The 22023-nt window shown below is 41.6% G+C and overlaps 1 protein-coding gene across 22 annotated transcripts in view; it reads left to right on the plus strand.

The window, feature by feature from the left end:
* Window positions 1-22023, plus strand: part of LOC110827690 (uncharacterized) — a 335660-nt gene that overhangs the window by 34193 nt on the left and 279444 nt on the right. For 21 of the 22 annotated variants that reach the window (XM_087351739.1, XM_087351718.1, XM_087351723.1 and 18 more), the window contains 2 exons: window positions 17977-18099; window positions 21694-21872. In XM_087351739.1, the coding sequence (XP_087207865.1) occupies window positions 17977-18099; window positions 21694-21872 (302 nt within the window). The remainder of the gene's footprint in view (window positions 1-17976; window positions 18100-21693; window positions 21873-22023) is intronic. The other variant, XM_087351730.1, reaches the window with a different exon arrangement.

Here is a 22023-nt window from a genome sequence, read left to right on the forward strand (position 1 = left end):
CTGGTATTGCGCGACCTTGTACCCAGCGAAGCCGATTGGAAATCGAACACGTGTCCGAATGAAAGGATCGACCCACCGGATGGAAACGATCGTGGTTTCCTCACTTGAGGCAGCTGTAATAATCCAAGGTCTGCTTCGAATGCAACGTACCCTAGCACACGGACCATTCTATAATTCAGGGGCTTGTGGGTGAAGAGCGAAAGAAAAACTTTCTTTATATGTCCCTTGTAGCTACTACCTTACAGAAGGGGAAAACATATTACCGGGGAACATAAGTACCATTAACCCACATATTTAATGCTTTTGTTATTTTGTATAAGTGTGTACTACAAAGTTTGGTGGGGCAAAATCAGGTTTGGTTTAATGCTTGTCTTCACTAACGTCTTGAAAACAAATGATTTAGTTTTTCGTGGCCGAATAAAAACTTAACTTAATTTTAATGTAAGGCCTTCGTATAATTAGTCAAAAATCCTGAAGGGAAGTGACTACATGGAGGACCTGGACGTAAATAGTCGAGTAATGTAAAATGCGAGGAGAGTTTTGAGTGAATGGCTGTTGGCTTCTACATAAGTACTGTGCCTCATGGAGTTGGCTATGAAATATGCCCACTCAGTTTGAGTAATTTATAGGTATTAAAACATTTTAATTCTGTAATGTAGCATCCTGTTGTATGTAATATCAGCTTTCTTCAGAGCCTTGATTAAGGGCAGCTCGTGAGTAAAACTTATTATCTACATGTGCCCTGAGTTGTAGTTTAATATCGTGAAGCTGGATCAATGTATCAGATGATGTAAGGTCTAGATAAACGATAAATTATCAGGAGGTTTTTGCACCACGCTACGAAGACGTATGAGGGATATGCAGGGAAAGATTCACATAACATGGATCTCGGTAATAAAGAAACCAGAGTTGTCAAATGTAGGTTGAACGACCCGGTTGCTACCTCCAGAAGGGACAGTTTATGTCTTTGCCATTACGTCAACCAAAGTTCTGGGACCCACGCAGTCTCAGTGACTTCCCCTGGAGAAAGCGGCCGGAGGGTTAAATTGACCACTCACCTACATCTTGTTAAGAATGTGAAGAGCCATTACCTATACACACATTCATACCTTCGTTCATTTACGCAAATATAACTTCATCTTTTATCTATGAAGTAAAATTGCATTTGTATGTGCACGTATACAATGTTTGAGCGGCCTCAAAAATTGTTAACGTTATGGAGGAAAATTCTTTTTACCTCGACACAGATGACTTTACAGTGAGTAAGTACAAACCTCAAATTTCATTAACATGTTTGTGATGGAGCGAAATATTCTTCTTTGGTGAATTTATGGCAGTTTTTATATCAAAGACATAGGCCACTCATCGTATAGGAATTGTTTGATACCTTTGTGTGTAATTGGACTAACACTACAAGAAATGAGACGAAAATATGCTTTCTAGCAATCGTATACTTAAGGTATGAAACATACAGCAGCAACTTGTTCTGATTATTTTAGCAAATCTTAAATATCAGATTTAATCTAAATCCGAGAGGTTGTTCAGCAGCTTAAACATGTGGACGAACGATAATACGGCATTCCCATTATACATTAATTTTGTGCACTTATGCTGAAGAAGCATAAAGAGTTTACATAGTATTCCCCATGCTTCCCATAAGTGCGGACGTGGAATAGAGGCTAGATATATGCAATCTTAAAGTCTAGGAAGATGGAATACCACGCATTGGCAGCCCAGTTTTCTTCCGGAGTTAATATGCCAATCATCCTCACAAGACAAGTGGCCGTTTTACAAATGATTTGTTTGCCAAATTCTGTATTAATTCCTTGTCTTGCCATTTATTATTGTAACAGTAATTCTGTGACCTATAGCGTGTAACTCACGAGGTTCTGTGCTGCGTAATATTCTAAATTTGTCACTTACGTCACTCATCCTCCTTAAACCACAATTTATTTCTTCCCACAGGGATAGAGACTACTGTGCATTGTCATATAAAGCAATTGACCAAGGAGCCTGAAACTTATCTAAATAAATTTAAATAGTTCTTACTTCAAAGAAGACACAGCGCGTCTGCATTACAAAGACCAGTTCGAAAAGGCTTTATTAAGAAATAATCGCTGGTTATTCTGATAATCGTGCAAAATCCGGATCCTTTCGGGCAAACAGCAATGATTGTGTACTAACAGGTAGGACCGACACTGTAAGAAAATATCAACACCACTGCCATATTTACTTTTACGTGATCAGACTACGAGATTGTTGTGCCACGCAATTGTAAACCGTGCACCCATCCGCTTCGGAGAAAAGCAACTGGGCAAACTACGAGTACAGTTTTAGTGATCGATGACGAATGTATTTAAAGGTGCGAGAGCGTCTTAAGGCTATTTGCGCGTATCTGAAACATAAAATATTGTATGTAGTAGGTTCAGTTGACATTTTAGATTCGTATTTGTTTTATGCGTAGGCCTAGACAAAGACATGAACGGACTGACTACAGAGGCAGCAACCACCAATGCCCGTGGTGCTATCGCGAATGAACGGTACACCGTCGCATCGTCCCAGATTCTTACACAATCGTCATCAAATAACAACTCTGTACAAACTTAACACAGTCTGTGAAGAAACAAGTATTTCGGACGATATTAGACTTACATTTGAGCTTCAGATACCGTTGGGGCATTCAAGAGGGTGAAACGATTCACGACGAAGTCCCACATGAACAACTAATTTTCGACTCTTCTGTTCAGCCACGACAGTTTTCGACACGAACCCATTTGTGTCGTTCCCACAGAAACGGGCGATAGTCATTTATTTATTTTCTTTGTGGTTTATGTAATGACGCTGCCAGTAGCTCAGACTGTCTATGGCAGGTGTGGCCAACCCGCGGGCCGCATGTGGCTCGCCTTGAACATTTTTCCGGCCCGCGAGATTCATCACACTTTTACAAAATATATTTATTTTATCATTATTATTATATTATCTATGTTTACATGTAAGAATAATAGTAAACACAATAATAATAACTCATTATGTTTCAATTTTTCACTCCAAAAAAAATGTCTATAGTGTATCTAAATCTAATATGGGGATATATAATTTTATATGTGGCCCGCGGAGTTATGATGCATTTCCAAAGTGGCCCGAAAGATCATTTGGGTTGGCCACCCCTGGTCTATGGCGTCGAGTTTGTAGGATGATTAATGAACAATGAACTGGAAAGGAAATTGAAGGAAGCGCTCACGACCTAATGTAAGGCAGTTTTACCGCTGGGACTGAGGAAAACCTCAGAGTATAGCCGGTCTCCAGGCCGATATTTCAAACCAGGAGCTCCTTAATACGAAGCTGATGTACTAACCGTTTGCCTGGATTTTCGATTAGGGGTTAGGTTTCCCCCTGAACGCCGACATGGCGCTTAGCGGGATAGATTGTACTGCCGGGTCGGAGTCTTGTCGTGCGTTAAGTTTCACAGCTTGTCTGCTTTGCCTTCAGTGACGCAGTTCACTTTCCACGCTGTGTAATTACTCATTCCCATTGTTTTCCTTTTGTCTCACACACTTTGAAGAAGAAGAAAAAGGTTTTGCATTGTCAGTTTTCACTTCAACTTATTCGCATGTAAATGTTTCAAAGACGCATGAGACATTTTTGTTTCGGTTTAAAATACGAAGTTTGAAAAAATGCGTCGTGTGTTGTTTACGGCGTTTTGACATGAAATTTTTAGTGCTTGAGGCTTGGTAAAGTTCTAAACCTGTCAGTGAGGCAGTATCCGAAGATTTGTTTTCTAGCTGTAAGAAAAGACCCTCTTTTGATTTGTGCTGTTTGGTACAGGCTACGTGTATTTATGAGACTGTCTAAATATTTGCCGCTTTGTAGAAACAAGGCGTCATACCAAAAGTACTGACGTTTTACTTTCTCTGTGCTCAAGCATCATGACATGAAGGCGTATAGAGGCGTGGGGGTGATTCAATCTTCCCGCCCGCCATCGTTGTAGGAGTACCAGATGAGGCCATAGTCGTTCTCGACGAAACGATCGAAATAAAATGGAACTCAGATTCTGACCATCTGCTGTATATAAGCATAAATTAGGATGTTTACAAATTTACATATCTGCTTTCATATCACGTAGAACTTAATAAGGCTCGCAGTCTGTTTGAGAACACTGCTGTGTTGGACGACCAGCAACTGCCTGCCTGCATTTGCGAGTGCCTTCGTAGTACAACTAGACGCCTTATTAAGTTCTATGTGATATGAACTCCGATATATAAAATGTGTAAACATAACTTATGCTTGGTTGCAGTTGGTCACAGTCTTAATAGACGGTATCAAGGATAATTAATGGATATCACTATGACTCCCATGTGATCAGGTCAACGTTTTGGATATTCGTAACGAACACACTGCCACTTAACTAACTAACTAGATGGCTTACCGAACCCTAAGGTTCATCACCGAATTAACCAAAGCCCTCCACCGGACCCTGTCCTGGGCCAACAAAATCCAGTCTCCTTCGACTCCTATCTCCCATAGATCCCGCCTGAGATTATCCTCCCATCTACGTCTAGGTCTCCCCAGCGGTCTCTTCCCCTCAGGCTTCCCAACCAATACCCGGTGCACACCTCTTGTCCCATCCATGCGCGCTACGTGCCCCGCCCATCTCATGTAGCGCGCATGGATGGGACAAGAGGTGTCACTGCCACTTAGATGTGTATAAACATTTGGCAGTCCGTCATCTAGAATTTAACGTCTCGTATGCTCTTAATATGAAATGATTTCGTTACTAGATTCAGTTTTAACGCGTTTGCGAGTATTATGTACACACCCAAGTTCAGCTCATATTTAGAGAAGCTTTGGGAAGAAAAAATTCGGGTTAGGCTTCGCTTGGGTAGCCTTAAGTACATCGAGTATTGCTGCTCCGAGAAATAATTATCGGGTCAGGTTTTCCTCAGATGTTCGTGAGCTGAAGGAAACAAACCTCAGGCCTGTTTTTCCTTGGGTGCGTGTGGGGTATGTCTTACGTGTCCTGGAACTCCTAAAAACTGTGGCATAGGTTTGTCACCGCGAATTGATGTTTCTTCAGATGCACTATAGACTTGGCCCTACAAGCAAAAGTCAATACTACCCATGTCATTATTGGCTAATGTTGATTCGGTGCTAAATTGGAAACAGCAATCATCAGCAGCTGTTAGCAGGAAATTGCCCGTGTCTGAAGTTGAGTAACGGTGAAAGTGAGAGAGATTCTCTACACGTGGCAATCACCTCACGTGGCTCTGGCAACACGAACTGTTGTTTCGGTCTAAATTATCACAGTCGTATTAATGAGAGCACAACAATGTTTGATGTTAATGTTTTTTCTACCCTAAGACTGACTCAGTAGTTGGCGCATTGCTCAGAAATGACACAATTCCCAGTGATGTCCCAGCCACGAGTATTCTAACGTTCCGTGACGCAACCGGTCCCGAGGAAATTTGCGTAAGATTTTGCAACTAAACATTTGTAGGCCTTCGTGTGTACTGTTTACTGGGCGTACAGTCACCGTCAGATTCGAACAGCGAACATGCTGAGTGAAAGGAGACGCGTGGTCTTCGCTGTCACGATTTAGCGGTGGCGTACGAAATGCGTGGAGAAAACTGCGTAATGAGGAGCTTCACAACTTGTACTCTTCACTGAATATTACTAGTGTTATGAAGTCAAGGAGGATGAGATGGTCAGGCATGTAGCATGCATGAGAAGAGATGAGAAATGCGAACAGAATTTTGATTTTAAAGCCTGAAAGTAAGAGATTACTCGGAAGATAGGCGTGAAGATAATATTGAAGTGGATCGAACGGAAATAGGATGGTAGGGCGTGAGAACTTTGAAATTCTGATACGAAATGTTTCAATTTCTTGTCCTTTGAACCACGCAGGCGGTGATGAAATTGTGACTTATAATATGGTGTTACATAACCATGAACCTTGTGACCACACCATTCGAACACTTCAGTATAGGCTTTCGAATGGTGAGGTTACGTTGTGCTCTACACAGGGCTACAAAAAATGCATACCTATTTGTTGGGAGAAGCTCTTGTAAACCGACCGCTTGTAAGACAGAGAAATGGATGGTAGGACAAGGACAATGTATTTTAGAATGATTTTGGGAGTGAAAAGGTGAACGGATGCCCAGGTTTGTTCACAGTGGCGAGCCTAGCGGCGTTGAACCTTTTGAATTATGCCACTAGCATGATACAAGGATAATTATCAAGAAACTTTTATGGTGACTGATACTGAAATAACAAACTCTCGCTTAAGGTGACATCCTTCAAGAAGGGAATGTATAAATAATTATGAATTTTGATAAGGATGGAGGAATGGTAGTGGGGAAAAGATAATATGTAGTGTACTATTGAAATATAAATATGTTTTATTTTAAGAACGATCCTTGGCAACAGATGAGTTAATCTTTCGGTCGGTCCTTGACCTGTACCTCATTAACCCTTCGAATCACGATGTTCATCTGTATAATACTTTCTACGTCAAACTAAACAACGCGGCTCCATTTTAAACATCAATTGGTCGATACTGTTTAAGGAAATATTCGCTGTTAATTCTAACGATCATGTGGAAACTCATTGCGGGTTTCCAAAGGATTTTTGGTACCTTTCGTACTCCTATAAGTACATACGTATAGCCTATAGTACGCATGTCACTATACCAATTTCACATATTCCCGTTAAGTGACAGTATTATGATCGCATAAATATTTCGTGTTGTTGCCTTATTGGTGTTAGAAGTATTTCTGAAATACCCAGGTTTTTAGTATACTACTTTCTTTCAACCGCTCAGTTGGGTGGTCACAAGGCCAGACATATTTGTTCACGGAAATGAACTGTGCGTGTATCAGGGCGCGAGCAGACTTTGTTCATAGCGACAGGCGCCCGGTAAAGGAGTGCGTGAACAAAATTCCTTAACTGTCGTATGAATGGCTCTGTGGACTATAAACGTATCTCAGGTGGTTCTGGCGGTAAGTCCGAAGATGATAGCGATGCTGATAGCGCTGTTAAAGAAACCATAAATTAATGAAATTAACTTGTAATCAATCAGGGGCAACTAGGCAAGAAGGAAATCGGTCCAAACGAAGTAGAGAACAGTAATTTCTTCGCGTAGGAAGGATGGGAGTATTTCGAAACCACTGTTTGCCGGAGAGTGCCACGAGAAAAGTCTATATTTTAACAGTAATTGTTAAACTACAGACTTATATGATTATTGTAAAGTAGCTGTTAGTTTTTCGAAATGGATGAACATGACGGGTCAGAACTTAGGGGCTGATCCAATTTAAAATTACTTTTGACATTTTTAATCCTGTTAGGTATTTGGTAGGACTTGCTGTGCGGGTGACTAGCCCTACGTAAAGCCTTCACCAACACATGACATCACGACACCGAAGAGCGCCGACAAACATTCGTGTCTCGAACCTACGATCCAAATGTTTGATGGGTCAAGACCCACGCCCTAGAAGCGCGCCCTGACGCCCTCTGTGACCGTCTTGGTTTTATTTCGTGTGATTACAATACGTTCTTTATACTAACGTACGAAAATTTAAAAATTGTTAGGCCGCGGACCGGATTTTCCCCCCCGTTCTCCGTTGCTTGATTTTTCTCCCAACACAAGGCTGTGTGTAATCCGTCGATTTTATGACATTTTTGTGCCGGTGAAGTTTTATCTTTTTTACTAGGTTTTCTAGTGGCACCACACCTTGTCATTTCGATTTGTCAAGCCACAAAATTCTACGTGTTCAGAAGGCTATTTGCATGTAACTATGTTGGAAGAACGTTTTTGTTACACGCGGTACTTTTGAAGTTTAACTCTCAGCGTCTCCTCTGTGTAACGACTTACGTAAGTCGCACTCTTTGTCCTAGTCCCTACCTACCTAATGCAGTGTTCTACGTGCCCCTGCTGAAATAAGATTTGTGAGAAGTGGTCGATGGTTCCCCGTGAGCATATTGAAGGGAATATGGTCAGGTTGCTGCCATTGTCATACGTTCACAGACTGTCGTCAGAAATCTGCACGAACATCGGCTGATTGTTGTTTGTTAAGTCATTAAACCGATACGACGTGCATGGAGCACAGTGCTGTGTTTGTTTCCTTAAGAATAATGACAATAAAAGGTCGGTATTTTTCACAGAAGCAGTTGCTTGCAAATTCAAGAACCTTTGTTGAATGAAGGTCACTTTTTCCTTCCTGTTTTCCTGTGTCACAGATGGCGTGGAGAGCTGAGCTTCACTCTAAGATTGGTCCGTTATTCGGTTAGGTAAGAAGCGTACTGATGATGAAGTCACCTTCTCCTTATGGAATAGGGAAGGTTTGCCATAAGCAGTCGGCGTTACTCTGTTGCGTCACTTTGTCCTGCTAAGGCGTTTGCCTTCAGTTATATTATTTTAATTCGTTAAAGCCGTAAATACGTAATCGAAAACATAATTATTGTATTTTTCGTTCGTAATTTGTTTGGAGATACGAGTCTGTATGAATTGTCTCCTATTTTTAAATTTTACAGACGACCTTCAAACAGGAATTACTAAAAGTTCCCTTTTATTTTGTAAAACTTTCTAAAATATGTCGTAAAGAAGAAGTACGTGGTTGCTGGCAGCATTGGGTATTCTAAAAGTTTCGTGGTATTTCTCAGTACCTTCAGGCCACGACTTCTTCATTAACTCATGTCACATTCCACCATGCACGGCTTTGCGCGTGCTAATGTTGACTGCCTACAAGAAGCAGACTTCGCGTGCACCACAGACAGCCAATAGAATGTCGGCATTTATAGCTGCTGCTCGACCTGTGTTTACCTTAATTCCACAGACAATGTGGTGTGACATGCATTCAGTAGCACCGGACGAGTCAAGACTCTGAAACCTCTTTTAGTGGACAAAACACACAGCGTCGCTGCATTGTGTAGCCACTGTATAGTCGGCGCAGTTGTTTTTGGCCGGTGGAGGAGCTGGCGGACGGGCCTAGTCTGTGTACCTGAGGTGGCACGGTCAGTGTATTTCTTTTGTTTGGGCGTTCAGTCCGATAAGCTCCTCGATGCAGTCAGCATTATACTATCGCAAAAGAGACTCGCTCCTAGCCTTCCCCTTGAAAATTCCACCGGCCAAAAACTACTGCGCCGACTATACTCCCTTATAATGAAGGCAGATGTAACGTTTCTACTTACTTAGTAACGGCGAAGTAATACCGTCAATTTAGAAAATAATGTGTGCGAGGTCCAACCAAGAGTCCTTCTTTCGGCCATGACGTAATCAAATATGCCTTGGTCTCTACGAGTTATAGGACTCGCATGAATGAAACGCATTGAGCGTAACTGTGAGCGTTATCTCATAGTTCTTATCAGTGAAGAGTTCCAGTTCGTGTGTCACATAGAATGGGAGATTGATTTTGTCATTGGATACAACGGCATCCAACAAAGCGGAAGGAGACAGAGAAAACTGCGTAAGTAGCTTCACAGTTTCTTCTCCTTACCAAACACTGTTGGGGGCCATAAAATTAGGGAGGAGGAAAGGGACTGGTCGTGTAGCACACGTGGTAAAAATGGGAAATGAAGGCCTATGCATTTTGTCGCAAATATCTGTAATATTTAACGTAGTGGAAATTTCTGTAAAAATTAATCACGCATTACAGACCTTCCTGTTGCAGTTTTACAGTGCCCACTGTACGATAATGCGATCAAAGACTTACTACCGAAAAAAAATGAATTGGCTCTAGTTACTACAGCTAACCAACCAAGTAACCGACTACCTTCTAAGGAACCGCAATTGACATTCTTAAAAGGACACTTGAACTGTCAGCTGCAAAGAGAAACCAGCCTCTGCTGTAGTATGGAAATTGCCAACTTGCTGCATTCTTCAGGAGCATTCCTTGCTTGGAAGTGTGTCTGGATTTAAATTCATAAAGGAAAACAAAAACAAAAGAACGAGCGAACAGGACCACATTCGCGTGAGTGAGGTCAAAAGTAGTCACGTGACATCAATGACGTAATCTCGCCACATTCCCCTGAGGGCCAGTAATCGAAAGTAAATTACGACCCACTGTTTTTATCTAAATGGATTTCATTTGAAGTGAAATCGGCAGTTTAGTTTATCTTGTAGCTGTCTGTACTGCAAACAACAAACCAGTCAAACCGGCCACAACGTAATTTTACGAAGTCCGATGTGTTTGTATTATTTCAAAAACGAAGTCCTGAATTGTAAAGCGTTTCCATATAATTGTGAGCGATTAGCAACAAAATATTGTCTGAAATATCAGCATTAAGATTTTGATAATTTGATTTTGTACTCTGCTTTGTGAGTTTCGAAAAAGACGATCACAGTAGGATCTGAGGATCTGTCGCCTCGAAAATCTCAAATCTCATCGCGAACCTAACATTTTTAGCGACAAGAGAGCACGCATTTTACGAAAACCTTTTCTTCAGCGGTGCTTGTGAATTATTGCACTCGAAAATCCGTTTTAAAGCTGTTCAGTCTCTCTTTCAAATGACATGTGATTGGGTTAGGTTTGTCAGAACGTGGCATAAATAAAAGGCGTGATTTATTGTCTGTCAGCGTCCTTCCCCACCGCACCCAAGTAAAAACCCTGGGACGAAAATAACTTGATGGTGCTGGGGTTAACGCAACAACCGAGCGGTACCGCGGTCAAACGCTATCCTGTTTTCTGCGGAATACCAAGTAGTCTCAGAGGCTTTATTATATTGGTAATTTCAGGAAAAAACCTTCATACACAATAGGCGTTCATCTCGATAGTTAATACTTAAAATATCGTCATTCCGCAATGTTCAGTCAACATTCATACAGTATAAGGTCCTTGCTGCCTCCATCATCATGGTTGGTAAAATTCTATTAGGCTATAACCCAGAAGACATACATCTTCGTATCCACCGCCGTGATAACCTGTTTTCTATTAAGTCGCGCAGTGCAGTCTGGTTAAAGTTTACCGACGTTTCAGGGGTCTGTTAATGTAGGCAGCACCTCTAAAACGTCGCAGAAGAATCAGTTTCGCATTTGGATTCTCCTGTTTGAAAAGGTGATAGTCGCCTAGCTAATAACAGATTTTCCGTTTTTTATGGAACCCGAAGGATCATGAGGACTTCTGCGTCCACCATTTGTATCCGGTCCACAAATTTTAACTCTATTTTCTCAACGTTCAGTCTTGTTGAAGATTTCTGTCTTCTGGGTTGTTGCGCTGTGTAGTCTGCTCGATGTTAACCAACGTTTCAGAGGTCATACTGCCTCCGTCTTCAGGCCCTGCAGTAGGACCTCTGAAACGTTGGTTAACATCGAGCAGACTACACAGAGCAACAACCCAGAAGACAGAAATCTTCATACTCACCGCTGTGAAAACCTCAAATCCTTCAGTCTTGTTATTAACCTTCCACCTGTGCCTAGATCTCTTGGTTTTCCAACGCAAATATTGCTCGCCTTTCTCATCTCTCCCATGCGTGTTCCATGTCCTAGTCGTCGTTCATAGCTGCACGGCCCACAGGTCAGTATGAAGCTGTGATGTGGCCTCAGGCCTTCAAGAGGTAATAACGCCTGCTTTAAACGTACATGCTGTATGTTATGACGCCACGTACAAGAGATGGTAATGGCGCTATGCAAAAAGGTGTTGAGTAGCAGACAGGAGGAGGGAATATGGTGGGGACGCTGCAGTAATTACATTCACCCTTAGCTGTTTTCCTTCAATCCATGAGGTCCACTTCGTGTTCTCTATAATAACAACAATTACATTCACCCAGAAGCAGAAAGACAGATCAGTAAGTTATCGTCTACTTATGTTATTTCTTCGGTGTATTAGGTTCTTCCCAGAACTTCTTGTTTAAAACACGACGTATAAATAGTCAGTGACGTGTGAAGTTTGTGTACCACGATGAGAAGTGTGAGATTACACAGCCTCAGAATGACGGAAGTACCACGGACAGCTTGAATTTTATTTAACACGTAAAATAAACAGGGATGTTTAATTTAACACATCACTAAACACATGTCTACAAAGATGTGCTGCAGTTTGAAGCACTAAAATATACAGGCCTAATCCAGTTTAAATGTACTTAAATAACTCGTTCTCGTTCCCCAATTAATCCTCTCTTATGACACTCGAAATGCGTGGATCACGAATTTAAAATAATTAAGCTAGTTGAGGTGTAAGTCTGTGCTACAAACATGGCGTGCCAAAATCCTACACTTTGAGCTGCATCACTATAAGAAAATAAATTGGGTATTATAAAGACCGCCCCAAGAAACACCTGCCAAAATTCACGACGTTATTAAAACGGCTTATTTTAAATAAAAATGTTATTTTATTATTGGTGAGAATCTCAGCCGTTTGGAGCTACTGCTAAAAACTGAATAAAAAATCTACGTCTGACGTGATAGCGAAAGGCAAAATCCCTGACTTCCGGGAATCAAATCCCGTTTTCAAGCCCGGCCAGTCGCTATACTTACTTGAGTTATCTTGCCCTAACGCCGGGAATACCAAACAACAAAGAAACAATTTCATTTTTTTTTAAATTTTCTTTCTGGAATAACGTTAAGGTCAATGGCGGACATACCAGACATGTAGCCACAACTCCCATCCTTCATGCAACCGTGGTTTTACTTTTTCATATAATTGTTTACAAAAAAGTTACGTCAAATATAACTGTCAGCCCTTTATTGAATATCCTGTACACAGTATTACTCATAACATAACGATTTGCTATTACAAATTATTATGTATAAGGCTGTTCGTCAAAATTACTGCGCGCGTCTTTCGTTCCAATCAATCCGCACGAAATTTAGCGCTTAGCGGGCACACAACTTTAGGGAACTTGTGTAATCTGCGTATCTATATCATCTTCACGAGAACACACTTCGAATCTAGTCCCAGCAGATTCTTGGAGTGCCTACGTGTAGCATTGTTTTTTCGCAACACAAACCAAGAAATAACTGTAATGGCGGCAGATGAACGAGGCTGACACGGCGAACATTTACGGGTTTCATGTCGACTCAATAGCGGCAGGTATTCCAGTTCTCTGATTTCTTGTGCTAGCGAGGACAACCTTGACTAGCCTCTGTACATTCAGACAATGACAAAATATCAAGCCGGCACATCGAATGTTACACGACGGCACCTGCATCGAGGGTTGGCTCGCGTTTATTAGCCAGTGTTACCGCCTGGGATGGAAAGCTAATTTTTGAATCAAAGGCTTTAAGCTCTGAGGTGAGGCACACGCAACAACTGGTCCCATAGTTGGTAATCATGTTCGCTAAAACATTCCTTTACAAACCAAATTAATCTTTCGTGTCTGCTGATAAATATCTTTTGTGAAAGTGCACCGCGAGGTCAACAAACCGAAACAGAATCTGATGTGGTCCCATTTACGGCACAGCTGAAGAATTTCAACTTCACAGACCCCACAAAACAATTCGAATCTTGCGTTAACTGTACATTCATATATTCCTGCAATAAAACTCGTCTTTTGTGCAGGATTTTTTATAGCCCGCAGGCACTCCTCCTTCACACGCAACCGAAGGGTTTGGTTAAGCGGTAGACTTGAATTCGCGAGGCACCTGAGGCTAACTCGGCCAGATTATCGACTAACCTGACAGAATTCGTGACTTTTCTAAACCTCTTCAGGAGAATGCCGGGTTAGAAATTTGTTTTGCAATAAGCTAAACCCGCCTTCTGCTAATCATTACATTCATTCACAAAATACCTACCAATTTCAAGGACATTTTATTGAAGATGGCTGTCTTCTGGGCTGTAACGCCGTGTAGTTTGGTAGAAGTCTGGTAAGTTCTACCAAACTACATGGAGTTACAGCCCAGAAGACAACAGCCGTGAGAACCTGAAATACTTTTTGTTCGAATTCATATTTTTGTTTATTTAATGTGTTTTGTGATTGAATAAATTTAATATAGACAGGTACTTATGCATATGAAATGTTCGCTTCCTCTGCCATAAGAATACGTCAAGGTGATTTGTGAATTTATGTTATATGCTGCATAAAATGCAGAAGTCAGAAACCAGGGTTTCTCAACCTGTGGCATGTCAACGCATCTTGTACCGGCCGTGTAAAAACTGTCACTCTGTATAACAAAAACTACTAAGGATTCTAAGACGCAAACAGGTCTTATGTTGATGACACCCTGCCATGAAGTTTCAATAATTTGTCCTCATTAAAACCGCATGACACGCCAGAAGCTAAGAAGGGTGGATGTGACTCCAGGTTGGGAAACGTTGATAACCCCTGAGCGAAATGGCAAAAGTTGGTTCCATCTGTACCAACTACCAAAATACAATGTTTCCTTGGAATGTATTATCAACACGAGCATGGTCGGAGGTCCCACACAACAAATACCACGTGTTATAGTCGGCGCAGTAGTTTTTGACCGGTGGAATTTTCAAGGGGAAGGCTAGGAGCGAGTCTCTTTTGCGATAGTATAATGCTGACTGCACCGAGGAGCTTATCGGACTGAACGCCCAAACAAAAGAAATACACTGACCGTGCCACCTCAGGTACACAGAGTAGGCCCGTCCGCCATCTTCTCCACCGGCCTAAAACTACTGCGCCGGCTATACAAACTTGTATGTATGTACAGCTTTGGTTTTATCCTTCGTTTCAGCAAACATTGCAGTTGCTACTTCAGGATTAATGCGTAATGGTTAGGTATTTTTGGACGCTTTATATAGAATCTTACCACGTTGAGAACAACTTGTGTAAACCTCTGCAAAATCATTGCGATGATGCGAATGTTTGAAATTATGCTTACAAATGTCATATTGTGGGTATCTTTACTACGGAATATTAGTACAAATTACGCAGAGAAATATATTACAAAGTTGTGTAATTATTAATTTAAAATTTCTGCGAGTTTTAGTTTGTTTTTGACTTGAAGATTCATTCTGTTCTTCCAAGGATGTCTTATTTTTTGTTTTTGTGTCATTGCCTTCGGCGAAAACCTGTATTTGAGTAACTTTATGGCAGTCAGAAACTTTACACTGGTTTGTTTAAATCCGGGCGTGATCGAAGAACTGAATAACAGGCATTGGTTTGTGGCATGAATCACTCCTGACTTTAGAGAACTCTCTCACGGGCTATTTCGGTTTTGCTGTGTGGCTGACAGAATGACAGCACCCGGCTAGTCCCTGCGCTGTCCGGCCCGAAGGCTAATCGTGCCTTGCTATAATCAAGAAGACGACTGTAAATGGATACCTACCTGAAGAACCTGAAGGCTGGATGGGGAGTTTTATGAGCGTGCTAGCGGATTCCACTTATCTAATTCGAACTCATAAGCGAGGGGGCAGTCTGAATTACAAAAGGGTCGGAATTATAGATCGTAGGCCTCTAATCTTATACTATATATAAACATTCCAAGTCATAGTTTATAAAAGAAAGCAAATACAGTGAAAATTCAACAACGAATTTTGACTTACATGTAGATGCTATTAGGGCGCAATTGTGAGTCTTGAGGGCGTCTAAAAGTAGGTTGGTAATCGGGTGTCCGGTCATGTTTTATGTTGTGGGAACTTGATCGTCTTGTGCATGGCTGAACTGAAACCAGGTTTTAAACCTAGTGGCTGTGAATGTAATATTTGTCACAATGCCTTTGTATTCTTTGTCTTCTCATGCAGAAGTGACTACAAGATCAATTTACAAACTCTCCAGGACAGTCGGTGAGGCATTGTTCTTCGGTACTGACATCGCATTAAGGTCTAAAACAGGAGATAGAGGTTTTCTTTTGAGCCGTTATTGAATCATGTGTCTACCGAGTGTTTTGCCCAAGGTAAATTGCGAAGCTACCGAACTGCCTCTAACGCCTGCAACAAAGAAATGTTACTTCATTTCATTTACTTGTTACTTGGGGATGATTTTCAGTTTATTGTCTAGAATGCGCTGTAGGTCTTAATTCTGATTTGGCTTGAACTAATCGATTTATAAATTGTTCAGGGTGCCCCACTTTAACGGGTCTGGGAAAGTGAACTGCGGTGGATTTTATATTTCCAAGTACTTTCTTGCGAAGTTTCTTTTGTGTGTGGTCTTGATGTTCATTTGTTGCAGATACGCATACAGTATTGTTAGTGCGGCCCTTGCCACCGCGACGCCGCGCGTCGGTGGCGAGGGAGGGAGGGAGGGTAAATGGAAAAAAAATTAATAAGCGGTCGCGGAAAGTGGACAAGGCGTGGTTCTGCCACTTGGGGTTTGGGCGGGGCACTGCACTCCTCACCGTAATAGATTAGCACATTAGTGCTGTGATGCTTGGCAAATTAATTACTTTTATAAAGATGCTTCAGCCTCTTGTACTTCATCTTTTACAGGTTAGAGCCCTGTGGCCCTTTCCAAATCATAATAGTTTTAGACATGTGGTAGGACTCCTTGACTGGGATAAGCCCATCGAAAGTATAATTCATTCACTTTAAAGCAAAACACTGAAATACGCGGACATTGGTCCATGCCTCGATTTAGATTAGAACCGACACTCCCAATGTTCGAGCGACTCGAGACCGCGCGCGATGTAGACCTTGTTACCACTGCGAGTAAAAGTATTTTAATACTGATGATTGTTTCGATGCAGACCTTAACGTCGTATCAAAAGTCCGACACCCCTCGAGAGCCGAAGTTGCTCCATCCGAGTCTTAAAATAAGACAAGTGTTGCCCAGTGACAGGCGCCGAGGATATCTGGAAACCTTTCATTTGTACTATGGAGGACAGATTGAGCATGTGTGAGCTAAGATTACGCAGGTGAATGGTTTGTGTTGCGTGAATAACAAACATCGCTTGTATCTCGTGACGCAGACCTCGTGTCTGAAGCAAAATAGTTACAACCCACACATTTGAAGCATCGAACAACTAAATCCATGGAATGCAGTCGTTGATAAGTTAATAGTGGCTCAGCTGGTTAAGAAATTCCCCTTTTGTACAACCACGAGGTTAATTATCATGTCACAAGAGCCCGCCACTAGTCTCTATCCTGAGCCATTTGAATCCAACCGTACAGACCTTCACACCCTCTTTCTTTACAATCCGTGCAGTAAACCATGGAAGCCAGTGAGGTATGGAAGGTTATATAAAAGTCATTTTGGAAATATGTTCAGCCTAAGCCTATTCTAAGACCTGTACCACATGACTTGTTAGAGAATTATAATTTACTTAGTTAGGAAGCACAAAGGAAATTAAGGCAGATCGAAAGTGAACTTTATGTCTGCCCTGTTACATGTATAACTAGCGTCAGCTGATTATTCTGTGCTAGAAAATGATTGTTTTTTATGTTTCTTAAAGGATTACTTTTCTACGCAGTTGAACTGGTTCTACGCGACTGGCAACACACTAATTACAAATAAAACAAAAACATTGCACATTGGAGAAACTGTAAATCCATTTAACCATTTTATTTATACAATCGCTTTCTCGTAATGTTTATACCACTGTGGCTTAGTGTTCTGAACTTAAACAGTGGCATTTTCTCACTCCAAATGTAGTGGTTTAAAGGCCATGACTTGATTTGTGGAATGAACTAATGACATTTCCTTCACACTAGGCGCAATTACTACGTTATGTCTGTGTGTTTAGATTTCTTTAATTAAAGAGGCTAGTTCTATACTTCCGTGAATAGGTCCACTTCATTAAGCAATTCAATTTCTTCGACAGCGGATGTAATTGCTACACTGCCATGATTTGGTTTCTCTTCTCTTCTCTTCTCTTGATGTAACTGTGAAACTCTGTGGCTTTGGATCTTGAACTGACTAGTGTAATCTTCTGCTCATTAGGCGCAGTTTTTCTGCTGCTGTGATTAGATTTCACTAACTAATAGTCTTCTTCACACCGAATGTAGTGAAATGGATCTTTAACTCTCTTGCCAGAACCTCATTTGCTGTGAGTCAGAGGTGAACTTTGTAACCCCTAACAAGAGTTCGCAAATGAACGCGTTTCGGATGTGTGTCATGTTACCGATTGTGGTCTCCTGGTTGTTCCAGAGCCGACAGTGGTTGCAGCTGAAGGTGCTCGAGGTTCATCCTGAACTGACGAAACTCGGTGCTAGTCTGAAGGAGGCCGTTGAACTGCAACAGGCGCACGATGAGGTCCTGATGCAGCTCCAGGTACAGATGCATTGGAACGAGTGGACATAGGCCTGAACAAAATGACCACAACTTAATAAAGACTTTTATTTGTTGCTTATTTTAGAGTTTTCCAACAAATATTTTGTATGTATTTCTCACCTGTCCCTTGCGTCGCCCATCTCGCCTGGCTGGATTTATTCAGGACTTTTTTCTTTGGGGTGGGACACGAGTATTGGTTCTGCAGCTTCCAGGGAGTTTCAAGGTTCTGGGGACGAAAGTGCTAACAGGCACTTGGTGGAGAGCACAAATTACCAAGCTTCTTATTATGGGGGTTTCTGTTGCCTTTTGTTGACGTCCACAATTTTTTGATGTTAGGAGATGAAGGGAAAAACTTGTAATGTCTGTGCTTATGTAGGAAGGTAACTTAAAATAAATCTTAAAGAAATAGGATGTTAAAGTGTCTACTGGATTCATCTGGCTCAGGATAGGTACCAGTGGCAGACGGCTGTGAAACGGTAACGAACCTTCGGGTTTCATGAGCGTCGAACAGGATCTAGACCAGGTGATTTCAGAAGAGATCTCTGTTCCATCGAATTAATTTTATGCTTAAACTTATGTAGAAAAGTCTTCATTTCGCAACGAAGTTTCGTACAACATTGGAATATGTCGCAGCGGCCTAGGGTTAAAATTGACACGAACACACTAAATTTTATGGCGGTAAAGTTCATTTGTTGCAGCGATATGGGCCCAGTAATTATTAATTATCGAAAAGATCATAAACGAGACCGACATTACACAGACGTAAGATTTCTCTCCTTGTATTTCTCGGAATACTTTGATTTTGTGTAAGTATTGCATTCCATATCAAATTTAATCGAAACCTGTCATGTGGTGTGAGAGATGACAGCAATAAACACACGCGTTCTCTCTGCTGATGTGTTTACTTGTGCACTGAGTGAAAATTTAATACTTGTAATACGACAAGAGTGATCATATTATTATTTAAACAACATGAACCTGATGCTGGTTCCGCTTTTGAGTGACGTTGAATAGCCCTGTTTCATAGTGGAGTAAACTCGAGTGCAGGGCGTGGTAGGAAGTATACAGATGGAGCAGCTTTATTTATATGGGCGGTTTTAAGAAGAGAGTGTATGGACCTAAAAATAGCATCTCCATTCCATCTCCAGTTACCGCCCGCGAGACATACTCTGCGGGCTTGCAGCTTGCCGTGCTACCCTTTTATGGCAGATGGAACCTAGTTCGTACTTGACATGGCGTCACCGGGTGAAGAACTGATAAAAAATATTGACTGAGCAAATTAGCTCAGGGCATATTACAAGATTTCCCGCCTTCTTTTGTCTTCTACAGGCCGTCCGAATTGTGAGATTTTACATTAAACCACAATTAGAGTAGATGAAAAAGATTCTTGGGCCTTACATCAATTTAAGTCACCGCGAAAGTTTCACTTTATACACAATGAGAATAATATTCAAATAGAGAGGATTACGCAGGTCGAAGTCCCCCTGATATAATTGGAACGAAATTTTAATAAAGTCCATATCCCATCGTTATTAGTGTCCATTTATTGTCGATAAAAATCTCACAACTCTTTGTGCAAAAGAGATTGTAGTGAAACCAAATGATTTTAGGGTATGTACCAATTTCTCTTGTTCTTATTATGCCTTTGCGGACCGGCCCTGTAAGGTCGGCCCATCCCAAGGCCCCTACTTACACCGCAGAGCGCCCATGCTTATACTGCATACGACTGTGAAATCTGATCTCTCATCCTGAAGAAAAATCAGATGGGACATGTAGCACACGTGAGGTGATAATTGCATAAAATCGAGTGGAGTAAATGTGATGTGAGGATGTGGACTGATAAAATTGACTCCAAGTAGGGTCCGATGGTCGTGGGCTTCTGTGGACACGGTCATGAGCCTGAATGTTCCTCAGATCGAAAAGGAAGTCTCTGGCCCTCCGATCACGTCTCTGTAGCAGTTCCCCTCCCACGCCTGACGGAGCGGCCGGAGCACTTTGATCGTCAACCCCCCCCCCCCCCCCCCCCCTCAAGTACCCAGTCAACCCACCCGCTGCCCTCCGGAGCCTGTAACGTTCTGTAGTGAAGTCTGCGGTGTTTCGGAATTTTACCTTGAGGAATCGATCAAATGAGTCACGTTCATCGCGAAATTTTCATCTTTAAAGGGTCCAGTGAAAACGAATTTTTGGTCAATGTTGATGGAAAGCAGAAAGAAGCTCCAGACAACATGGCGCAACAACCCAGAATACAGAAATTTTCATGATTGTCGTGAAATCTTCAGAAAGTGTCTGTTATGTAGGCCGAGTCGCATCTTTGCTGCCGACAACGCAAACATCTGCTCCAGGCAACATTTGGATCACAGCCATACATGCTCATACATGCTACAAAGGATGGCACTAACTGCTTGAAGAAGTCATTCAGACGTTTATAAAGTCTATAAATAATTGATATGGACAGTGGAACCAAGCAGCACTACCGAATCTGTTCAAAGCTTCCTCCAAATGCATTGCCGTGGAATGATAGTTTTGATTGGCATTCCCCTGTATTCGGTACTGAAGCTCGTCTCTCCTGAGCGGTACGTTTCAGGACAAGTCCGACCGCCACAATAAATTTAAAATTCTACACGCAGCGAAGCGTTGGAGTGCATTCTGTTTTACTTGTCGATGACATCCTCTGTTTACGTCTGGTTCCTGTTCCATTTGCCTTCCCCAAACACGTTCTGACAATGGGTTTCCAGAAAGGAGCTTTAGGAAACCATTATCTGTGTGTAGTTCCTAGCATATACAAGGTGTTAGGTGGCTGTAAGCAAAGTAGGTTTGATTGAGTGACTTCCAGGCGATGCCTGGCGTAGCAGTCACGTCTTTGACGGTCTCTGAAAAAATCCAGCTATTATGTTTATATTTCAAAGGGCTGTACCAGAATAAAGTTCGAAAGTCGTTGTTATTGGACGTCATACACATTTTGATTTTGATTAATGCTTTCGCATCTACTCCATTATTTACAAGCAAGTTATAAAGTGTGTGGCAGTAACGCAAGATGGGGTGTCGTGTCTATCCGCCTGTGTGTATTCGGCTCCAAAAGTACTATTTATATTCAGTTTGGTATTGGGGTCTGCAGTAAAAATTGTAAAGCTAATTTCATTAGTGTCTGTGTCCGTCAGATATAAACCTACTTTACTTGAAGCTGAAGTCAAATGTACCCATTTACTCAGAACCAGCTCTGTCTGTAAACAATCAGAATTACAGTACGCGACTGTAATCTTGAGACTTACAAGGAATGCAGGAATTCCGAAGCGTTAAAGGCAGACGCTATCTTTCCTCCTTCACCCCACTTCCTCACCCCGCAAGTCTCAAGATTACAGTCGCGGACTATACACATTGACACATTCTGTTGCATCTGCTAACCTAATGTCTGCATGTTGCAATGTCTGTGTTCCTGAATGAAAAACATTTTAGTAATGTGTATGTTATTGTTTAATACAAGAACTTGTAATGGAAAAAGAAATGGAAGAGTCATGGAAGACATTTTCCCTTTGCACACAAAACAGTCTTACAGATTCAGTACAGATTTGAGAGTGTAAAATGCCCTTCTTTCAGAGCAAGCAAAGTCCAGTAGAAGAACTTCTCCGCCAGGCAGACCAACTGATCTCTACACAGAAACCTCGGGCTGAAGTTTACGCTGCAATGGCCGAATCTCTGGGTCTGGCTTGGAAAGATGTGAATTCACATTTAGAGCAAAGAAAACTCATTCTTGATCTCAATGTTGCATATCAGAGGTGAGTATCAGGAATATGAAAATTGTTTTCTTGACTGCATAAAATTCTATCCTGTGGCTTTGAAGGGAATTTTTACACATGTTGCATGTTATGGAAATTACAGAAATTAGAAATTGGGGAAGTATTGGCAGAAGTCTTCTGACTCACATAC

Source organism: Zootermopsis nevadensis, unplaced genomic scaffold, assembly GCF_977971745.1.
Source record: "Zootermopsis nevadensis isolate Lab colony 2312 unplaced genomic scaffold, Znev_1.0 Znev_ptg000020l, whole genome shotgun sequence".
NCBI classification, from domain to species: domain Eukaryota; kingdom Metazoa; phylum Arthropoda; class Insecta; order Blattodea; family Termopsidae; genus Zootermopsis; species Zootermopsis nevadensis.